Source organism: Ochotona curzoniae, unplaced genomic scaffold (assembly GCF_017591425.1).
Source record: "Ochotona curzoniae isolate NIBS_2020 unplaced genomic scaffold, NIBS_Ocur_1.0 contig_43, whole genome shotgun sequence".
Taxonomy (NCBI): Eukaryota; Metazoa; Chordata; class Mammalia; order Lagomorpha; family Ochotonidae; genus Ochotona; species Ochotona curzoniae.
This window is the reverse complement of record NW_024466218.1, coordinates 26,712,772-26,731,728: the sequence shown is the minus strand read 5'-3', so window position 1 is coordinate 26,731,728 and position 18,957 is coordinate 26,712,772. Positions and strand designations below refer to the sequence as shown.

The 18,957-nt window shown below is 48.9% G+C and overlaps 1 protein-coding gene across 4 annotated transcripts in view; it reads left to right on the top strand.

Annotated features, from left to right (window-relative positions):
- FECH (ferrochelatase) overlaps window positions 1-18,957 on the top strand; it is a 33,691-nt gene that overhangs the window by 1,630 nt on the left and 13,104 nt on the right. For 3 of the 4 annotated variants that reach the window (XM_040985032.1, XM_040985035.1, XM_040985031.1), the window contains 4 exons: window positions 2,209-2,341; window positions 8,641-8,760; window positions 9,319-9,467; window positions 16,152-16,286. In XM_040985032.1, coding sequence (XP_040840966.1) covers window positions 2,209-2,341; window positions 8,641-8,760; window positions 9,319-9,467; window positions 16,152-16,286 — 537 coding nt within the window. Of the gene's footprint in view, window positions 1-2,208; window positions 2,342-8,640; window positions 8,761-9,318; window positions 9,468-16,151; window positions 16,287-18,957 lie in introns of those variants that run through there. The other variant, XM_040985033.1, reaches the window with a different exon arrangement.

The window sequence follows — 18,957 nt, the reverse complement described above, 5'->3', positions numbered from 1 at the left end:
GATTAACTTACTACACCATTATGCTAGCCCCAGGCTTAATTTTTTTTTTTTAATTGGAAAGTCTGATATACATAGAGGAGGAGAGACAGAGAGGAAGATCTTCTGTCCGATGATTCACTCCCCAAGTGACTGCAATGACCAGTGCTGCGTCAATCCGAAGCCAGGAGCCAGGAACTTTTTTAGGTCCCCCACGCAGCTGCTGGGTCCCAAGGCTTTGGGCCATCCTTGACTGCTTTCCCAGGCCACAAGCAGGGAGCTGGATGGGAAGTGGGGCTGCTGGGATTAGAACCAGCGCCCATATGGGATCCTGGCGCATTCAGGGTGAGGGCTTTAGCTGCTAGGCCTCTGCCCCCTAGCCCCCCAGGCTTAATTCTTAAGTTGGCTAGTTTGTGCTCTTGGGCCTTCTTAACCTCTTTGCTTAACCTCATGCAGTGTGTGCACACCAGCATGTATGCTTGTGGCTGGATGTAGGTTTCTCCTCCCCCACCCTATACTTGTCACAGCAACCCTGCAAGGTGGGGCTTATCTTCCCTTTACAGATGAGAAAAGGGAGACTCGTGGTGGCCCAGTGTGGTGGCCCAGTGTGTTGCCCAAGCACAGCCAGCTGGCTTGTGCGTCCCCTGTGGGGTTTCTGCTGGGATCTCTGGCTGTGGAACCCACACCGTCTTTGCTCTGCTGTGCTGCCTGCACCTGCTGAGTCTCGTGGAGTGGGAGTGGGGTCTCTGCAGGGGTTTCAGCTGATCCTTGGAGTGACCCTGGCAGTCACTGATCCTTTGGGAGAAGACATTCTCTATCTAGACCCTTAAGCCCTTTGGAGGAGGGCACCGAGATGGCCAGAGGGCTGGACGTGTTCACACTGACCTCTGACTGGAAAGGATCCCCTTGCTAGTGGCATCCTGCTTCTCGCTGACCACAGTGATCAGAATGTTCTAAGGGGAGGGCATAGTGACAGTTTAAGTGGCTCGGAAATTGTTACAGGAAATCCCGACATTCTCATTGGAAGGCCCAGTCCCACCCCATCTTCTTCCTTTATTTCCCTTCGTTTTTTCTTTTTTAGATTCCCAGAAGGGAATCTCATTAGCAACAAGCAAATTGTGGAATGTCTAAGTTTTCTTCTCATGCCTCATGGAATCCAGTGTAGTCTCATTCATACCTGGGGACATTGCAGACCGACAACAACCTGGTGAAATCTCAGCATGTAGTTCAGAATTACACTTGTTGAAGATAAAAGAAGCTTGTTGACTTGAGACTTCATTCAAGTGGAATTGAACTTCCTGATGTCAGTGTCTGCATGTGTGTTCTGAGCTAGTAAGGATTGCTCAGCGCAGTCTTATGTAATTAGCTCTGTTGGGAATGTACCCCCTCTGGAAAGCTGGAAATGAGGTGACAGGTGCCCTTGCTATACTTTAGAAAGTTCCAAATGAAATGAGTGCTGGTGTACATTATGGGGCAGACACTGGTCTCCCCTTATCTTACCCTCACATGAGTTCCAGCGGCAAGGTATCACCATTTCATTTACTTTTAAGATTTATTTATTCTTATTGGAAAGGCAGATTGATGGAGAGAAGGAGAGACACAGAGAAAAATCTTCCATTCTCTGATTCACTCTGCAAGTAGCCACAATGGCTGGAGCTGAGCTGATTAAAAGCCAGGAGCTTCTTCGAGATATTTTACTCAGAGGCAGGGTCCCCTGGCATGGGTGCAGTGGGAGGGCCAGAGTAGGTCCTATAAAGCAGAGGCCATTCTTGTTAAGGACCAAGGGTGGTACTGAGCTTGCTGGCACAGGTGCTTTTCCCTGTAGAAGACTTGGTGGCAGAAATAAGATCACCAACTTGTTGAAAAAAATGAGCCCAATTTCTGGGGCTCATCCCTTGGTCAAGACACCCAGCCCCTTTCCTCCAGGATTCAAAAGGCATTGTGGTTCCCAAGAGGGATCAGAACAAAGTCTGTGGTCAAGACAGAGAGGAGTAGGTGTGGTTTCTGGGAAGACTCCTTGCAGCTCCTAAGAGACCATCCAAGAGGTTGTGAACCTACACCCCAGCCCCTTGAGAGGCCTTTGTGTCTTTATCCACCCGGCAGAAATACTAGGAAATTCCCCTCTGCCGTGGCAGCTCTGAAAGCGCTAACTGCAGGAATCCCGCCCCAGGACCTCTGCAGAGGAAATGACTGTGCAGCTGGATTGCATGCTAACACTTTGTTTTGTTACAGCAGCACATGGCGGCCTGAGGGCCCATCAGCCACGAAAGTGTCAGTTGGGTACAGCAGCAGCCACTGCCACTGCCACCTCTGAGACAACTGAGCGTGCCAAAAGTGCAAAGCCTCAAGTTCACCCGGAGAAGAGGTAGGAGTCTAGTTTAGGCACAAATAGAACTTGTCTTTGTTGATGCCAGCATTGGTGGCAACAGCTGCCATAGAGGAGAAGTGCGGAGAAACTCAGCACACAGGGGTGGCATTCGTCATGCCCTCCCTTCCCGGAGGCTGTTACCCTTCGGGTGCTCTCCTTTCCCCTCACACCCCACACCAGGGCTTGCGACGGAGCACATGCTGTTGAGTACGGCCAGCCTGCAGATCCCATAAGAATTTTGTTCTGGAACATGTCATGTAATACAAATGATATGTTGGCTAGAAAAGGATTTAGGAACTTAATGTAGTTACACCTACACAGTCCATGTCTTATGCGAGATAAAGCATAACCGATCCACCCAGAGTTTCTGTAGCAAACGGCATCATTGCCTTTCATCTGCGCACAGGGAACGTAATTATAGACCGTGGGTGTGATGTCTGATCTGTTAGAGACGGGGTCAGTTGTTTCATGCTTCACTCTCGCCACTTCTGGGGTAGGGGAGCCAGGACATTGCTGAGGGTCTTCTTCGAGACAGGTGTTGGTTGTTTTCAGTCTGTTTGTTATTCCAATTGGTCAGGTATATGTGTTATTTAGCACGATACAGTTTTGTAGGTATAGGGGTTCTTTCCTCCCGCACCCCTCTGTTCCTCTGTTTCTCCCTTGTCCCATTTCCCTCCGAATCATCACAGTAACATTGGCCCTTAGTAATAGTCACAAGATTAACTTTCTGCTACCTAAACATACATAACATGGTAGGTATAAGCAAAGGTAGAATATTTAGTATCATACTGTACAGGTTTATTTACATGTTTTGGTGGGAGTCCTGCTTCTATTTGGGAATAGAGATGCATACTGCAATGTAGCTTTACTTCCCACTATGCTAGTCTCCATTATATAGTTCATCTGTGCGACTATATGTGTATACTTGATTATCTATACCTGTCTATTTTTAATTTTACATAAAGCTGCCTTATATCAGAGAGAACGTATGGTATTTGTCCTTTGGGATCCGGCTTATTTTGCTAAGCGTGCTGGTCTCCAGGTGGGACCATTTTCTTGCACATGGCAGGTGGTCTCAGTCTTGCTTTACACAGTGGCTGTGGAAAGTGCTATCAGAAGTTATGTATTTTTGAAAAGACTTTTTAAAGGCAGAATGATAGAGGGAGAGAGGTAGACAGAGAGAGAGAGAGATAGAGAAAATGTGCACATGTCAGAGAGCAAGATTCCATCTGCTACCTCATTCCCCCAAATGGCCACGACAGCCAGGCCTGGGCTAGGCTGAAGTGGGAGCCAGGAATTTCATCCAGATCCCCATGTGGCTGGCAGGGGCCCAAGTATTTGGGCCAGCTTCCACTAGCTTCACAGTTGCACCATCAGGGAACTGGATTTGAAGCAGGTAAACTGGGACTTGAACCAGTGCTCATATGGAATGCTGGTGTTAGAGCAGCGGTTAGATTCACTGTACCACAACAGGTACAGCGACCCCAGAGGGAAGTGACTTGGATGAGTACATGGAATGAGCATACTTTACCACCAGGCAGAGTGAAAGAAAATAGCTGTGACTTGTTTAACTCCTTGACATTTCTGCTACACCTGAAGTTGTCATCAAAGTTATCCAGCCACGAAAAGGCAATATTCTACTGTTGTGCTTCATATTTTCCTCGTTTGTTGGTGGACACAGAATGAATGCTAAGCAAGCTGAGGTTTGTTGGGGACAGGGCTTTGGGGCTAGGGCCCCTGATCTTCTCTTCCCAGCCTCTGTTCCCCTAAAGGATGATCTTAGTACTGTACTGAGTAGGACACAGTCTCCGTGCTCCCCTGCCATCCTTCCCACTTCAACCGTGGGCACTGAGGGCTTGGCAGGAATGACAGGTGTAACTGGGAGAACTGGTTCTGTATGGAACCCTGGAAGAAGAGTTAGTTTGATGCTGTATTATCCTAGAGTCATAATGTTAAGTTATTGAAGTAAAAATCTTAATCCCCCAATTCTATTAAAGAAATAGTTCATTTTAGAATAATCAGATGGGACAAAAAAAAACTTTTAAAAAAAATCCCTTATAATCCTAGCATTTTGTTTGTTAATGTTTGTCCGGTATAAGTTTACTGCAGTGTGCTAATACTGTGTGTATTATTTGTATAGCATCATCTCTTTACTTGCTGCATCATCATATAAATTTGTTCTTCTACATTTTTAGCAGGCTAAGAGTCATGTATTAAGTCATAATTTACTTTTCCAGCCTTACAATATGGCGTACCTAGATTATTTCTGCTTTATTGGATGTTAAAAGTTGGGAAAGTGATGCATGTCTCTGATCATGCCAATGCCAGGCCTCCCCATTGTTCTGTGGTGCTTGGACTGGTCCAGACAGGTGCTAGGCCACACACCAGACTGCATTAGGGGCTCTCAGACTTAATTGTAAAGGGGAAGAGAGTAAATTACTTACTTGTAAATTTATTTTAGGTTTATTTATTTATTTGAAAAGTAGAGTGACAAGACAGAAGTAGAAGAGAGAGAGAATGAATTTCTACCTCCTGGTTCATTCCCCACATGCTGAGAATAGCCGGGTTGGGTACTTTTGCTGAGCTGAAACCAGAAGCCTAGAACTCCATCCATTTTTGCCACCTAAGTGGCAGGAGGCCAAGCGCTTGGGCCATCATCATTCCCAGGCATGTTAGCAGAGAACTGGATCTGGAGCAGCATAACTGGGGCCTGAACCAAGACTCCCACATGGGTTGCCAGTGTCCCAAGTGGTGGCTTAACCCCTGTGTAATAACACCTACCTTGGAAGCAAATTTTTTTAGACTCTGCAGCCATCTTTCTCTGTGGCTGCGTTCACCTCTGTGGTGAGTGAATCATAGATTCTGTATGAACTGGTAAGGGGAGCTGTGTTCCTCTGAGCTTATGCACAAAATATGTAATGGGAGTGTGCATGTGCACACTGGGCGCTGGTTTGCCGGACTGTGTTCTGGAGGCAGGATGGACCACCAGCCAGCTATTTCTTATAGGTTTAATGAAGAGCTGGTATTCAGCTTCTATTTCTTGATATTGAATATAGACAGTAGAATAGAGTTGATTATTAATTAATGAGCTTAAAGCTGTTACGTATGTATATTTACTAGTTCAGAGGAAAATGTTCATGTTTTAAGAACCTCAGAATATAAAAGTTAAAAAAGGAAAACATTGAAGCCTGTTCAAATGTGGTTTTTTTTGAAGATTTTATTTTTATTGCAAAGTCAGATATACTTTGAGGAGAGACAGAGAAGAAAATCATCTGTCCGATGATTCACTCCCCAAGTGACCACAATGGCCAGTGCTGCGCTGATCCAAAGCCAGGAGCCAGGAACTTTCTCCAGGTCTCCCACGCAGGTTCAGGCTTTAGGCTTTAGGCCATCCTCAACTGTTTTCCCAGGCCACAAGCAGGGAACTGGATGGGAAGCAGGACTGCCGGGATTGGAACTGGCATCCACATGGGATCCTGGTGTGTTCAAGGGGAGGACTTTAGTTGCTAGGCCATGCCACCAGGCCCCCAAATGCATTTTTAAGAAAAGAGTTAGTGTGGGGGTTTTTTGGACACCTAATAATTGCATATATCTTTAGGGTAAAATGTGGTATTTCAGTAGTGAGTTGGTGTGCAATGATCAGAGTCACTGGGCATATCCATCACCACAGACCTAGCATTTTCTCTGTGCTAGTAACAGTCAAAATTCCTCTCTACCAGTGACTGGGAAAAGCTCAGTTAATTGCCGTCAGCCATCCACACGCTTCTCTTCTCTAGTATTCCAGAAGGCGTTCCTCCCGTTCAGCTGTAGCCCTCCAAGTGAGAAGTTACAAATATGTTTTTGCTGTTTTGTGCTCTAACAAAGGGAACTTGCCCTGTCTGATCTTGGCCTCAGGTGTGCCGTGTCTGGAGAGGAGAGGCGCAGAGACCCTTAACTAACGCTTTGCACTTCACATTCTGGAGTAGAGGGGAGTTGGCCAAGAGCTTGCTAATGCACCATTGATCATGCACAACACAGTTTTGAATGAAGTGCATGCGTACTGCAGCGTCTTCAAATCGCGTGCCTCCCTTTCATGTGTGAGATCAACATGGTGTGTAGGGCACAGCAACAGCCGCCGTAAAGCCGCACTTGTTCAGAGCTCAGGTGTTGCAGATGAAAAACACCAGCCTAAATCCCGTTTGCACACTGATACCCTCTGTGGCTTAGGTAAGTCCTTCAGCCCGGGCTTTCTCAACCAGTAATCTGTTAACTGGCAGCCATCCACAGGAAAACGCACTTAATTTATTGTGAGTCACAGATTTGGAGGGCGAAAGACAGGATCCCAGGAAAAGATTGGTGGCCTAAGTAGAAAGATTAAGAGAATATTACAGCTTCACAAAATAATGCGTCTGGAATTTTCAGGTATCAAGAAAAGAGGACTCAACACCTGCGTTAATTTAGCAGTAGGACTTCTCTGTGGGAGGGTTGTATAATAGGACAGTCTCGTGTAGTTCCTGGGTTTAGTAAAAAGGGGATTTAGTCTTCTTCCTCTAGGACAATGGGGCTCAACGGGGAGGCAGGGCAATTTGGCTCCCTGTACTCCCCTCATGCTCCCACAGGCTCAGCAGTGACAGCGACATGAAAGATGGTTTTAGTTCATCTTTGCGATGGGAGCTCCATTAGAAAATTCCCTTGCTCAGGAATCTGAAAATGTCAGTAGAGTTCAGATTGTCACCGTGTTCATCGACAGAGTGTTTAAGAAACTGGTTTCTTTCTGTGCAGATTTGACATTAAACATAGCCTAACATTGTGGCCAGGTATTGCCAGCACTTGTTTAAAAACAGAATCCTAACAACATCATGGGTATTAGGAGGTCCTAAGAACGATTTCACCCAGGGGAGCCATTCCAGCAGGCTGTTAGAAAGTGGCCACCGTCTGTATTTGTGATGATGGTGGTAGGTTATTTCACTCACTTTATCAGGCATGAGTGAGGACTTGGTTGTATAATGGGATATTATTTAGCAAAAGGAAGGAGTGACATAATAGGTCATGCTGCAACGTGTGTAAATCTTGAACATTGTATGCTGCGTGGAAGGACTGGCCCCGGTGTGGGGTTCCACAGTTCAGGTTTCATGGATAGGCAGGTTTGTAGCACTAGAAAGTAGATGAGCAGTGAGGAGGGGTGAGAGAGTGAGCAGGAAGTATCCATCAGGGATGCAAAGATTCTTTGGGGGTGTGATGAAGGTATCTGGAAGGAGAAAATTGGGATGGCTTCACAGATTTCCGATTGCCTGAAAAAGGTTTAAAAAGGTGACTTTTCCACTTTGTGAATTGAAACTCGATTTTTAAAACATGCACAAAGTAAAACTAACCAGGGAACAAAGGAAAGGAGTACTGTGTCCTTTTGTTTCTCTGTCATTGTCACCACATTCTGAATTAGTGGAGGAGACAGAGCAGCAGGAAAGAACAAATGACTAAAGAGAAGGGAGTGGAAGAAAGATGGGCCACAGTGGCGTGCTGAGTTAAGCTGACACTTGAAATAGCTACACCCCATATGTGGGTGCCTCCTCTACTTCCGACCCAGCTCCCTACCAGAGGCCCTGGGAAGGCAGCAGATGATGGACCAAGTACTTCGGTCCCTGCCACCCACAAGGGAGATCCTGGATGGAGTTCTGCATCCTTGCTTTAGGCCCAGTTGTTGTGTGCATTTAGGGGAGTGGACCAGCAAATGTAATATCTTTCTGTCTGTTCCTTTGTCTTTCAAATAAATGCTTATAAAAAGTAAGGAGAAGGAAAGGTGGGCTCGGATGAATACTTTGCAGAATGTGAGCTGTCAGAGACTCTGTTCTGTGTCAGTCCCTTCTAAGTGACCAGGGCTCTCAGATGACCGAGTGGAGGCAGGGAGTGGGCTCCCTGCCAGACAGAGGAGGAGACATGAGGTTTGGAGAGAAGGAGTCTCCTGAGTGTGCATAAGGCCCTCCTAGGAGCTTGAGCCTCAGGACCACTTTCTTGTTCCTCTTTGACTCTCAGAACCTAGAGAGCTGGACCTTTGCGCAGAGCTGACGGTTTAGCAGGAAACGGTTCCAAGCACAGCAAAGACCTATATCTGAAGGGAACTCAGAGACGGTCAGAGTATGAGCTGGGACTGTGGGGGTTCAGAGGTCTTGGGTGTCCTTAGGGAGGTCTCCCTGTGGTGGCTGTGCACAAGTTGTAGGCTTCTTCTCTTACACCAGACAGGTGACACGAGGGTTTGCCAGCTTGGAAAAGAAGCAGGATGACAAGCAGCCACTGAATTTCACTTCTTATTTTGTTCGTAGGAAGCCAAAAACTGGTATATTGATGCTAAACATGGGAGGCCCTGAGACCCTTGGAGATGTTCATGACTTCCTCCTGAGGCTCTTCTTGGACCGAGATCTCATGACACTTCCTGTCCAAAAGTAAGAAACACAGAGATACCTGTATGGCCTGGCAACTTGTCTGACGCAGTCTTGATGCACACATGGCAGTGGTTATGGCGGCAGCACTCTTTGCTGTTGTGTGTTAGAGGGCTGTAATATTGGGCAGCCACAGTAGGGGATGGCAAGTTGGGATTCTCCTTGAACTCTTTCCTCTCCAGGGCTGTGGAAGTCATAGCTGTCTTGCCACAGCTGAAGTACCTTGAAAGATACCTAAAGATCTATTTGGACTTGGCCATTAATGGCTGATTAGCATTGGGGCAAGCAATGCGCATTATTCACGTAGGTTCTAAATCGTTATCCTGGCTGCTTGCTTTCTCTTTCTTTCATCCTTCTCTCCCTCCTCCTTTCTTTTTCCCATTCATGTGTTTGAATTTTTAGTTTCTCTCTCTCTCTCTCTCCCTCTCTCTCTCTCTCTCTCTCTCTCTCTCTCTCTCTCCCCCTCTCCCTCTCTCTCTCTTTCAAACTGAGTAGCAAACATCTCTCACTTTGCTAAAGTGGAATAATAAAATCCACTTCTCTACCTGTTCAATGATTTAGCAAACTGGGGCCATTCATTGCCAAACGCCGGACCCCCAAAATTCAGGAGCAGTACCGCAAGATTGGAGGTGGCTCTCCTATCAAGATGTGGACCTCCAAGCAAGGGGAAGGCATGGTGAAGCTGCTGGATGAACTGTCTCCTCACACAGGTAGGGTGCTCCGTCATTGGCCTGTGGTCCTAGGCCTGTTTCTTCAGAAGAATCAGGAAACTCCAAACCACTTCCGGTACCACGTGCTGTGACGTAGACCAGCGCATCCTGAATCGTGGGGATTTCTGCATACTACCTGGTCACTTCCCTTTGTTCTGGAGGCATTATCCTGTCAGCATGTGCTTTTCCCATTACAAATAAAAGCTAATGTTAGGTTCACAAGAGGCGCAAGGTATGTGATCAGTTGAGCTAGATTCTGGGGCAGAAGTAACACACCGTGAATGAAAAGATTCATGCCCATGATCTCACAGGAAAAAAAATCCTTGGGAAATGGATTTGGGTTGCTGCTCTTACCTTTTCTTTCTAGTCAGATAATTAAGCCAGCATTTAGAACAGAAGCAGCCAACTGTCACAAAGCCACAAGCCACTAGGCAATCTAAGGCCATTGCTTTCAGCTCTTGATAGCACCGAGAGCCACAGAAAGGGTTGTGCCCATCCTCTGAGAATGTCCACGCACAATAGTTGCGTGCAGCACAAAGCACCAAGTGCTCCATTGAGCTGCAGGTTCAGTATCTAATTTATGCAAGACACAAGTGATTGCAGGGCATAACATTGTATGTACTGTCTATGGTGCACATCAGCTAAGACCAAGAGGGTGCTCACTATGGCAGCGCATATACAAACGTTGGAAGTCAAGGATGTTAAAATTGAAAAGGATGCACCTGGGCCTGGCATGGTAGGCTGGTGGCTAAAGTTCTCACCTTGCATGCATTGAGGTCCCATATCCCAGATGCCCCACTTCCCATCCAGCTCCCTGCTTGTGGCCTGGGAAAGCAGTGGAGGATGGCCCAAAGCCTTGGGACTCTGTACCCATGTGGGAGACCCAGAGAAGCTCATGGCTCCTAGCTTCAGATCAGCTCTGAGCATTACAGCCACTTGGGGAGTGAATCAGCGAATGGAAGATCTTTCTCTCTGTATCTCTTTCTCTGTGTAAATCTGCTTTTTCAATAAAAATAAACCAATTGAAATAAAGAGAAGAAGGAAGGAAAGAGAAAAAGAAAAAGAGAAAGAGAAAAGAAAGAGAGAAAGGGAGAAAAGGGTGCATCTTCAGGTAACTAAACTATGCTCACTGTAATAAAGGGCATCAGAATGAAGACAGCAGTGTGACATTAGTGGTGGGGAAGGCCTATTTTGTCAGCTGAAATGTGGCCATACTGTCCTGTTGAGTGTGAGGTTTGCTGCCTACCTCAGCTGTGGCTCTCAGCAGGTCTGCTGTCTAGGAACACATGTCACAGATGTCACAGGCAGTGGCAGCAGTGGGGACCTTGGCTGCCATCTGCTCACTCCTGCTTGACAGAGAACAAACTCTCCCGCTTGTTATTGGTTTTTCCTAGTAAAAGGTAAATCCGTTTGGCTATTGCTGTGCTGTAAGCAGTGGAAATAGGAGATGCAAAGATCTTCCTACTGTTTCCCCATTACTGTGGTACTCAGCTCCATCACAAGCCCTTGTGGTGTGGCCCCGCCTGGGAAAGGAGTACAGGTGGAAGCACATCTTTGTGTCCTGCATCTGTGTCCTTGGTCTCCTGGTGAGTCTGTTGCGTGGTCCAGACCCTTCAGACCAGCTGTAGTTGACACCTGCAACATTAGCTGGACAGAGTCCCACGGAACGACCCAGGTTTGACCAGGCACCCCATCTACCATCAAATGTCTGATAATTTTAATATGTGACAGCTTAGTGCAAGGAGAGAAGTTACTAGCATGTAAGTTCTAGAACTAATTATTCTCTACTTTGGAATGGGGCCAAAGAAGAATAATGCCTTATCGTGAAAGTGATTTTTAAAAATATTTATACACTCTTTTTCTGAAAGGCAGAGAGAAAAGGAGATCTTCCATATGCTGGTTCACTTCTCAGATGCCTTCAGAAGCCTGAACTGGCACAGGTCAAAGCCAGGACCTTGATCTCAAGCTGGGTCTCTTGCACAGGTGTCAGGGCCACTACTACTTGAGCCAGCATCTGTTGCCTGCCAGGGTGCGCATTAGCAGGAAGCTGGAGTTGGGACTTGAGTCAGATACTCCAGTATTGGACGTAGGTGTTTCAAACAGCGACTGAACCACTGCACCAGATATCTGGCCCACCGCGGTGTTGGGGATACGTTTCAGGTCTCTGAGAAGCGTGGATCAGCTCTGGCTTGCCTGAGTAATCACTCCGTCTCTCCTAACATGGCAAGGAATTGCCTTTGCGCCTTCGTTTCTTCGGCTCACCTGCTCACTTACTTGCTCTTTGACCCATTGATCTCACGTGCACCCACCAGCCAGCAGCTGAATGTCAGCACCTGTCTCGGGTAAAGTACAAGGAAAGAGCAGCAAGGCAGCCTCCTGTTCACAGAGTGAGCTTCCTGCTGGCTTACACCGAGGCAGGCAGGCAGGGAGAGCTCGCGCGTTCTCTAGAGCTTGGGAATCTGTCCAGGTCCTAATCCAGGGTACACATTGGAACCAGTTGGGCTTTTTTTTTAAAAAAATATTTATTTATTTTTATTGGGAAGTCAGATATACAGAGAGGAGGAGAGACAGGAAGATCTTCGTCTGATGATTCACTCCCCAAGTGAGCGCAATGGCCGGAACTGAGCTGATCCAAACCAGGAGCCTGAAACCTCCTCCAGGTCTCCCACTGGGTGCAGGGTCCCAAGGCCCTGGGCCATCTTCCACTGCTTTCCTGGGTCACAAGCAGGGAGCTGGATAGGAAGTGGGGCAGCTGGGATTAGAACTGGCACCCATATGGGATCCCAGTGTGTGCATGCGAGAACTTTTACCACTAGGCTTCCACAATGGGCCCACTATACAATTTTAACATCTGTGTGGCATCCATTTGTTAATTTCTATTAGGAAAACTTCTCATTAGGCAAAAAAATGTGATGGTTACAAACAGATAAAAATGTTAAATGCTGCAAATTTTTTTAAAAAGAGAAATAGTTTTTGCTTGGTAACCAGTATTCAGATTTTGACACTGGCACTGGCTTTGGGTGAAATTGGCCAATTAAGTAAGACTGCAAGTTATGCAGAGTCTGTGGTTTCGTTTGGTGACACTGCATTGTGGTAAGAGAGAATGAAACAGCCAGGTCGACATCTGATGTCATCAGATCACAAGTTCATGTCTAAAATACCCCCTTCCTTTAATCATCCCGCTGTCTGCCAGGTGTGAGTGCCACTCGGGGGCATGGTTCCGTTCTTCGTGGGTGCCAACGGGTCAGGGCGTGGCTTTCAGGTGACCCTGGCTCCTCCAGTCCTGCCTGTGTGGCTTTGCTGACTAGGCCTCCTCTTGGAAATGGGGCAGCTTGAAGAACTCAGCTCTGCGGAGCCTGATGCCCTTCAAGTGAGGTCATCCTAGCGGTGCTCACCTGGAACATGGAGCCCGTGTGAGAATTGGCCACCTTGGGTGTAGGTTCAGGATATGATGGAAATTCGGAAGTCTCTATGAATGTGTGTGTGTATGCACGCTCGTGTATTTAAAGATCTATTTATTTATTGGCAAGAAAGAGTTACAAAGACAGGGACAGAGAGAGAGAGTTCGTTTTTTGGTTCATTCTCCAGATAGCACCAGTAGCTAGTACTGGGCCAGTTCGAAGCTAGAAGCCTGGAGTTCACCCACGCCTCCCAGGTGGGTAGTAGGGGCCATCTTCCACTGTTTTCCAGGCCACTAGCAGGGAACCAGACCAGCTTTGAGGCAGCCGAGCCGGGAACCAGTGTCCATAGGGCATACCTGTGCTGCGGGCAGATGCACCCCTACCCACCACGCCATAGGCTGTTCCCAAGAAGCCTTTCTCTCAAAGAGTCAGGGGCATATCAGATTTTGGAAATACCATCCTTGCCAAGTCAGAGAAGTTGTAATGTTGGGTTTCTCTGTCGTTTCTTGCCAGTGTGCATGGTGGGCTCAAGGGGGTCGGGGAGTGGAGGGACAGCAGCCCCTCAGCAGCACGCTCAGCTGGGCCCAGGCTCGTGTTGGCCAGACGTGCTGCTGATCCACACCAGGCAGGCACCTTTCCCTCTCTGTGTCCTGCCGGGGGCAGCCGCTTAGGGTGAAATCCACCCCAGTGGCTGGTCCCGCTCACACAGTATGTTGTCAGCTTTCCTAAAGCATACAGGGCAGCTTTCAGAAGCATTATCTTAAGAAAGCATATTGAAAATACACTCCCCCGCCCCATGTTTATCTCCTGGGGTGGCCTCTCCCTGTCTGAGTTGGCACCATGGGAGGGGCTTCCAGGCGCCAGGCCTCTCCACTTCAACTTGCACCTCCTGGACAGGGGAAAAGAAAACGAGAGAAGCCTGCTGATGGGTGTCATCACGGGACCTTACTGTGTCAATCTGATAATTGTATTGTCTCAAAATAGATTAGAAAGCAATTTCCACCGGGTTGCTAAGCCTTAGCTCAGATCCCCGAGTTGCTTCGAAATGGACTTGATGGCATTGTGACAGTTGGCAGGTTGAGCACATAATCTTCGAGCTATCCGTCACCGTGAGTTTGCCTATGGGGTCACGTCCTCTGGCATGTTTTCACTGTATTTCAGCATGTGTTTTTGCAAGAGAGCAGAAAGATTGGTGGCCTGGAAGGGATGGCCAGCAGAAATGATTCCATCCATACTCCTTCCTTCCACTTTCTGCAGTCCCCTCCCCAAGAACCATGAGTCAAACCAGGCTTGCCACATGTGTGGACACTACTCATTCACTCCTGCATATGGCTGCCATGACCAGGGCTGGGCCAGGAGTCGAGAACTCCGTTGAGTGTCCCACACAGGTGGCAGATCCCCAAGCACTTGGGCCATCTCATCCTGCTTTCCCAGTCACATTGCCCGGGAGCTAGATTGAAAACAGAGTCACCGGAACTCAAACCAGCACTCATATGGGATGTCGGGCTTGCAGGTGGCAGTTTAACCCACTACATCACAGCACCAGCCCCATTGGTTCCATTCTTACTCTACATTTGGATGGTGTATTCTCAGTATCATCCTTGAGCAGACAGTACACACAATCATGAAAAAGCAAGAAGACAAGACCAGGTAACTTCAGCGAGCTTTCAGTTTTAGGCTTTTGTAAATCTAAGATGTTGTGTGATGTGGAGGGGCTGGTATTATGGCATGGTAGGTAAAACTGCCACTTGCTGTACTGTCATCCCATACGTGCATCAGTTCAAGTCCTGGCTACTCTACTTTTGGTCCAGCTTGCTGCTAATGGATCTGTTAAAAGGGCGGGGGATGGCCCAAGTCTTTGGGTCTTGAAACCCATATGGAAGACCTGAAAGAAGTTCCCAACTCCTGGCTTTAGCCTGGCCGTTGCAGCCATCCGAAGTATGAACCAGTGAATGGAAGATCTCTCCCTTGCTCTCTCTCTCTCCCTTCCCTCCCCCTCTCTCTGGAATGCCTTTAAATAAAAAGTTTTAAGAAGAAGTAGGAGGATAAAGAAGAAGTAGGAGGATAAAGAAGAAGTAGGAGGATAAAGAAGAAGGGATGGGGTTGTTGATGTCACGGGAAGGATGTACGGATGACACTAGAAAGAGCTAGTCCTCTTAACCTCTGTTGTCAGTAAGCATGTTCATACATCCCCGAATCTGTTTTTATAAACCAGAGGTGACCTGGCATCTGAGGGGACCGGGTGAGAGCAGCAGGCAGGGGGTGTGGCTGGGGCTGCTGGGTGATAATCCCAGGTGACTGCTGGGTGTGGCTCTGAGCAGACCTGTGGACCCTGAGTGTCTGTTTCCTTATCTGAGAAATGGAGGTTTGAATGAGAGAAAAAAATCATGTGAATTTTCTGCCATGGTGTCCAGGACACCTGAGGAGGTTACAATTTAAGGATGGGACTTAGCGGGCTGGTACGGCTAAGCTCTGAAGACACTGTGTCTCAGGCTGGAGTCCTAGGTTCCAAACCCAGCTCTGACTCCAGCTTCCTGCTAATGGAGCCCCTGGGAGGCAGTGGTGATGACTCAAGTAACTGGATTCCTGCCACCCATGTCAGACCTGAACTACGTTTGCAGTGACCAGAGTTGGCCCCAGGCCAAGCACTGTGGGCATCTGGGGAGTGCAGCGAAGCATGGAGTGCCAGCTCGCATGTTCACTTGCTCCCCACCCCTACCCCTCGGGTAAATATAGTTTTTCTGTGTCTGTCTGACCTCAGCCAAGAACAGCAAGTTAGGACAGAAGCATGCGTTTGGGTTTTGGGTTTTTTCTTTTTTTAAAGATTTTTTTTTTAATTGGAAAATTAGATTTACAGAGAGGAGAGACAGAAAGATCTTCCATTTGCTGCTTCACTCCCCTAATGGCAGTCATGGTCAGAGCTGAGCCCATCCAAAGCCAGGAGCCAGAGTGTCATCCGGGTCTCCCATGTGGGTGCAGAGTCCCGAGACTTTGGTCCGTCCTCTACTGCTTTCCCAGACCACAAGCACATGGGATCCCAGTGCATGCAAGGTGAGGACTTCAGCCGCTACACTATTGTACCAGGCCCAGAAGCATGAATTTTAAAAAGCCATTGTGCTAAGTAAATGGGATCCAGTAGAACCCGAAAGTGCCCATGGCTGCTGAAGAATGAATGAGATCCGAAGTGTGTTCTGAACCTGCTCCCGTTATTGGTGAGCTGCATTATGTGTGGTAACTGCAAAGACAAATACTTTCTCCTTTTTCCACACATGCTTCCTAATAGCTCCTCACAAATACTATATTGGATTCCGGTACGTCCATCCTTTAACGGAAGAAGCAATTGAAGAGATGGAGAGGGACGGGCTTGAACGGGCCATTGCTTTCACGCAGTATCCGCAGTACAGCTGCTCCACCACAGGTACCGGTGTTGCTGTGACGGGGAGGGAGGGGGGGACGGCACGTGGAGCCCAGGCGCCCAGGCGTGGCAGGAGAGGATAAATCGCTCGCAATCTGAATGGCAAATCCAGTCTGTCTCCTTTAAACTCGAGGGTTGAGGAAGGTCCATTTGAAGTCTTACGGTTCAGCTGTCCCTTGACTTATTGGCCAGCGGGTCGAGAATTCAAGTCGCTGGCTGGCAGGTGGCGGCAGCGAGTGTTCAAGGTACCCTGTGCAGTTGTGCACTGGAGCGTAAGGCAACTTAAGGCACTTTCTCAGTGTGTGGTAAACCGTGTTTTCACCATCATTCCTGTTCGTGTAGCAAAGGCAATAGCTGTGTGTGTTTTCAAACAATTTGTATATAACCCGGGAAGTATCGGTATTTGTGCTTCATTCTGGAGTTAAACCAAACCCAGTTTGGGGTTCCTTTTGTAAGCTTCTCAGAGCTCCTGGCTTGGGAAAACACGCCAGCCCATTATTTGCTCTGTGTTTAACTGGGGCTGGTGAATAATCTATGTTTGGCAATCTGCAGGTCATTAATTGTAGACGAAGCTTTCACTGTCACCCCCTGAATGCATCGATTTGCATTCCGTTTCAAGACCCAAGGTCGAACGTTTTACTCAGCAAGCTGATTTGGGGTTGATGCAGTGATTTCTGCTGAGCGTAGGGAGACTAAGAGGCTTGTGCTCCTGCAGGGTTTGGTGAGTGCTGATCGGAAGGCCCCGGTCCTCAGCCACCCCGAGAGTTGGAATCAGGATCTTTTGCAAATGTCCCACTGGAACGTTCACAGGATCTGAGCACCGACTGTTGGCCTTCCTTCGGAGCAAGCGACAGCCCTGTCATGGGAGCTGTGCTCAGTTGGTTAGTTTGACCACAAGGGGCTGGCTAGTTTCTCACCTCTGTTACCACTGGGGGGTGCACAGGCGCATGCTCAGCAGTTGTGTAGTACATCTTGTCAGTAAGGACTGCATGTCTTCACCCACAAGCCTCGGGATGGAGCACACAGGAAGCAGAGTGTGGGAGTCTGCCGTGTCTGTCAGGGAGGCGCTGCTGTGCCCTGTGCCAGTTGGCAGGCCTGCTTCTCCGTTTTGGTCCACGCATCTGCCTCACTTCTCAGGACTCTAGTCGGTGTCCCCAAGTGACCTCAACGAGCCCGCGGAGCTTTCAGAAGCCCATTTTTTACATCTGAAAATGCAAATGATGCCCACCTGAAAAGTGTGGTTTGTATTTTATGAAAATGTTACTTTTGAACGTTAAATGGACCCAGTTTGGCTTCTCTGGAGCCATTGTTTTCTGCTTGTCCAAACTGCTGAGTTTTAGCACAAGAGCACATTTGGTTTGACTGCTTCGTGAATCGTGCTTTAAACTGGAAGGCCAGCTGACTGATTGACGGTCCTTCCTGTTAGAGAATCCCTTAGAAGGAGACGGAAGCCGTGGGCTTGTTCTGGGCCTCATCCTGAGTTAGGCTGGGGAAGAGGCCCAGGTGAGACCTCCACAGGACTCGGCTTTGGTCCCACCACCTGCCCGTGGAGAATGTGCCCTTGCTTAGCTCCCTGTGCTCCCCTTAGAAACAGAAGCTTTTTGTAGATTCCCTCGGAAGAGGTGGTGTCCGTGGCGCTTGTCTGCAGGGGGGTGCCTGTCATTTGGTAGAAGCAGATAAAAACAGGGAGGCCCAGTCACAGAGGGCCCAGTCACAGAGGGCCCCTCACAGAGGGCCCAGTCACAGAGGGCCCAGTCACAGAGGGCTCAGTCACAGAGGGCTCAGTCACAGAGGGCACAGTCACAGAGGGCTCAGTCACAGAAGGCCCCTCACAGAGGGCTCAGTCACAGAGGGCCCAGTCACAGAGGGCTCAGTCACAGAGGGCCCAGTCACAGAGGGCTCAGTCACAGAGGGCCCTAGGAGTCACAGAGGCCCAGTCACAGAGGGCCCAGTCACAGAGGGCTCCAGCCCAGTCACAGAGGGCCCAGTCACAGAGGGCCCAGTGACAGAGGGCTCAGACACAGGTCCACACAGAGGGCCCAGTCACAGAGGGCCCAGTCACAGAGGGCTCAGTCACAGAGGGCCCAGTCACAGAGGGCTCAGTCACAGAGGGCCCAGTCACAGAGGGCCCAGTCACAGAGGGCCCAGTCACAGAGGGCCCAGTGACAGAGGGCTCAGACACAGAGGGCTCAGTCACGGAGGGCTCAGTCACAGAGGGCCCCTCACAGAGGGCCCAGTCACAGAGGGCCCAGTCACAGAGGGCTCAGTCACAGAGGGCTCAGTCACAGAGGGCTCAGACACAGAGGGCTCAGACACAGAGGGCTCAGTCACAGAGGGCTCAGACACAGAGGGCTCAGTCACGGAGGGCTCAGTCGCAGAGGGCTCAGTCGCAGAGGGCTCAGTCACAGAGGGCACAGTCACAGAGGGCCCAGTCACAGAGGGCCCAGTCACAGAGGGCTCAGTCACAGAAGGCCCCTCACAGAGGGCTCAGTCACAGAGGGCTCAGTCACAGAGGGCCCAATCACAGAGGGCTCAGTCACAGAGGGCTCAGTCACAGAGGGCTCAGTCACGGAGGGCTCAGTCACAGAGGGCCCAGTCACAGAGGGCCCCTCACAGAGGGCCCAGTCACAGAGGGCTCAGTCACAGAGGGCCCAGTCACAGAGGGCCCAGTCAC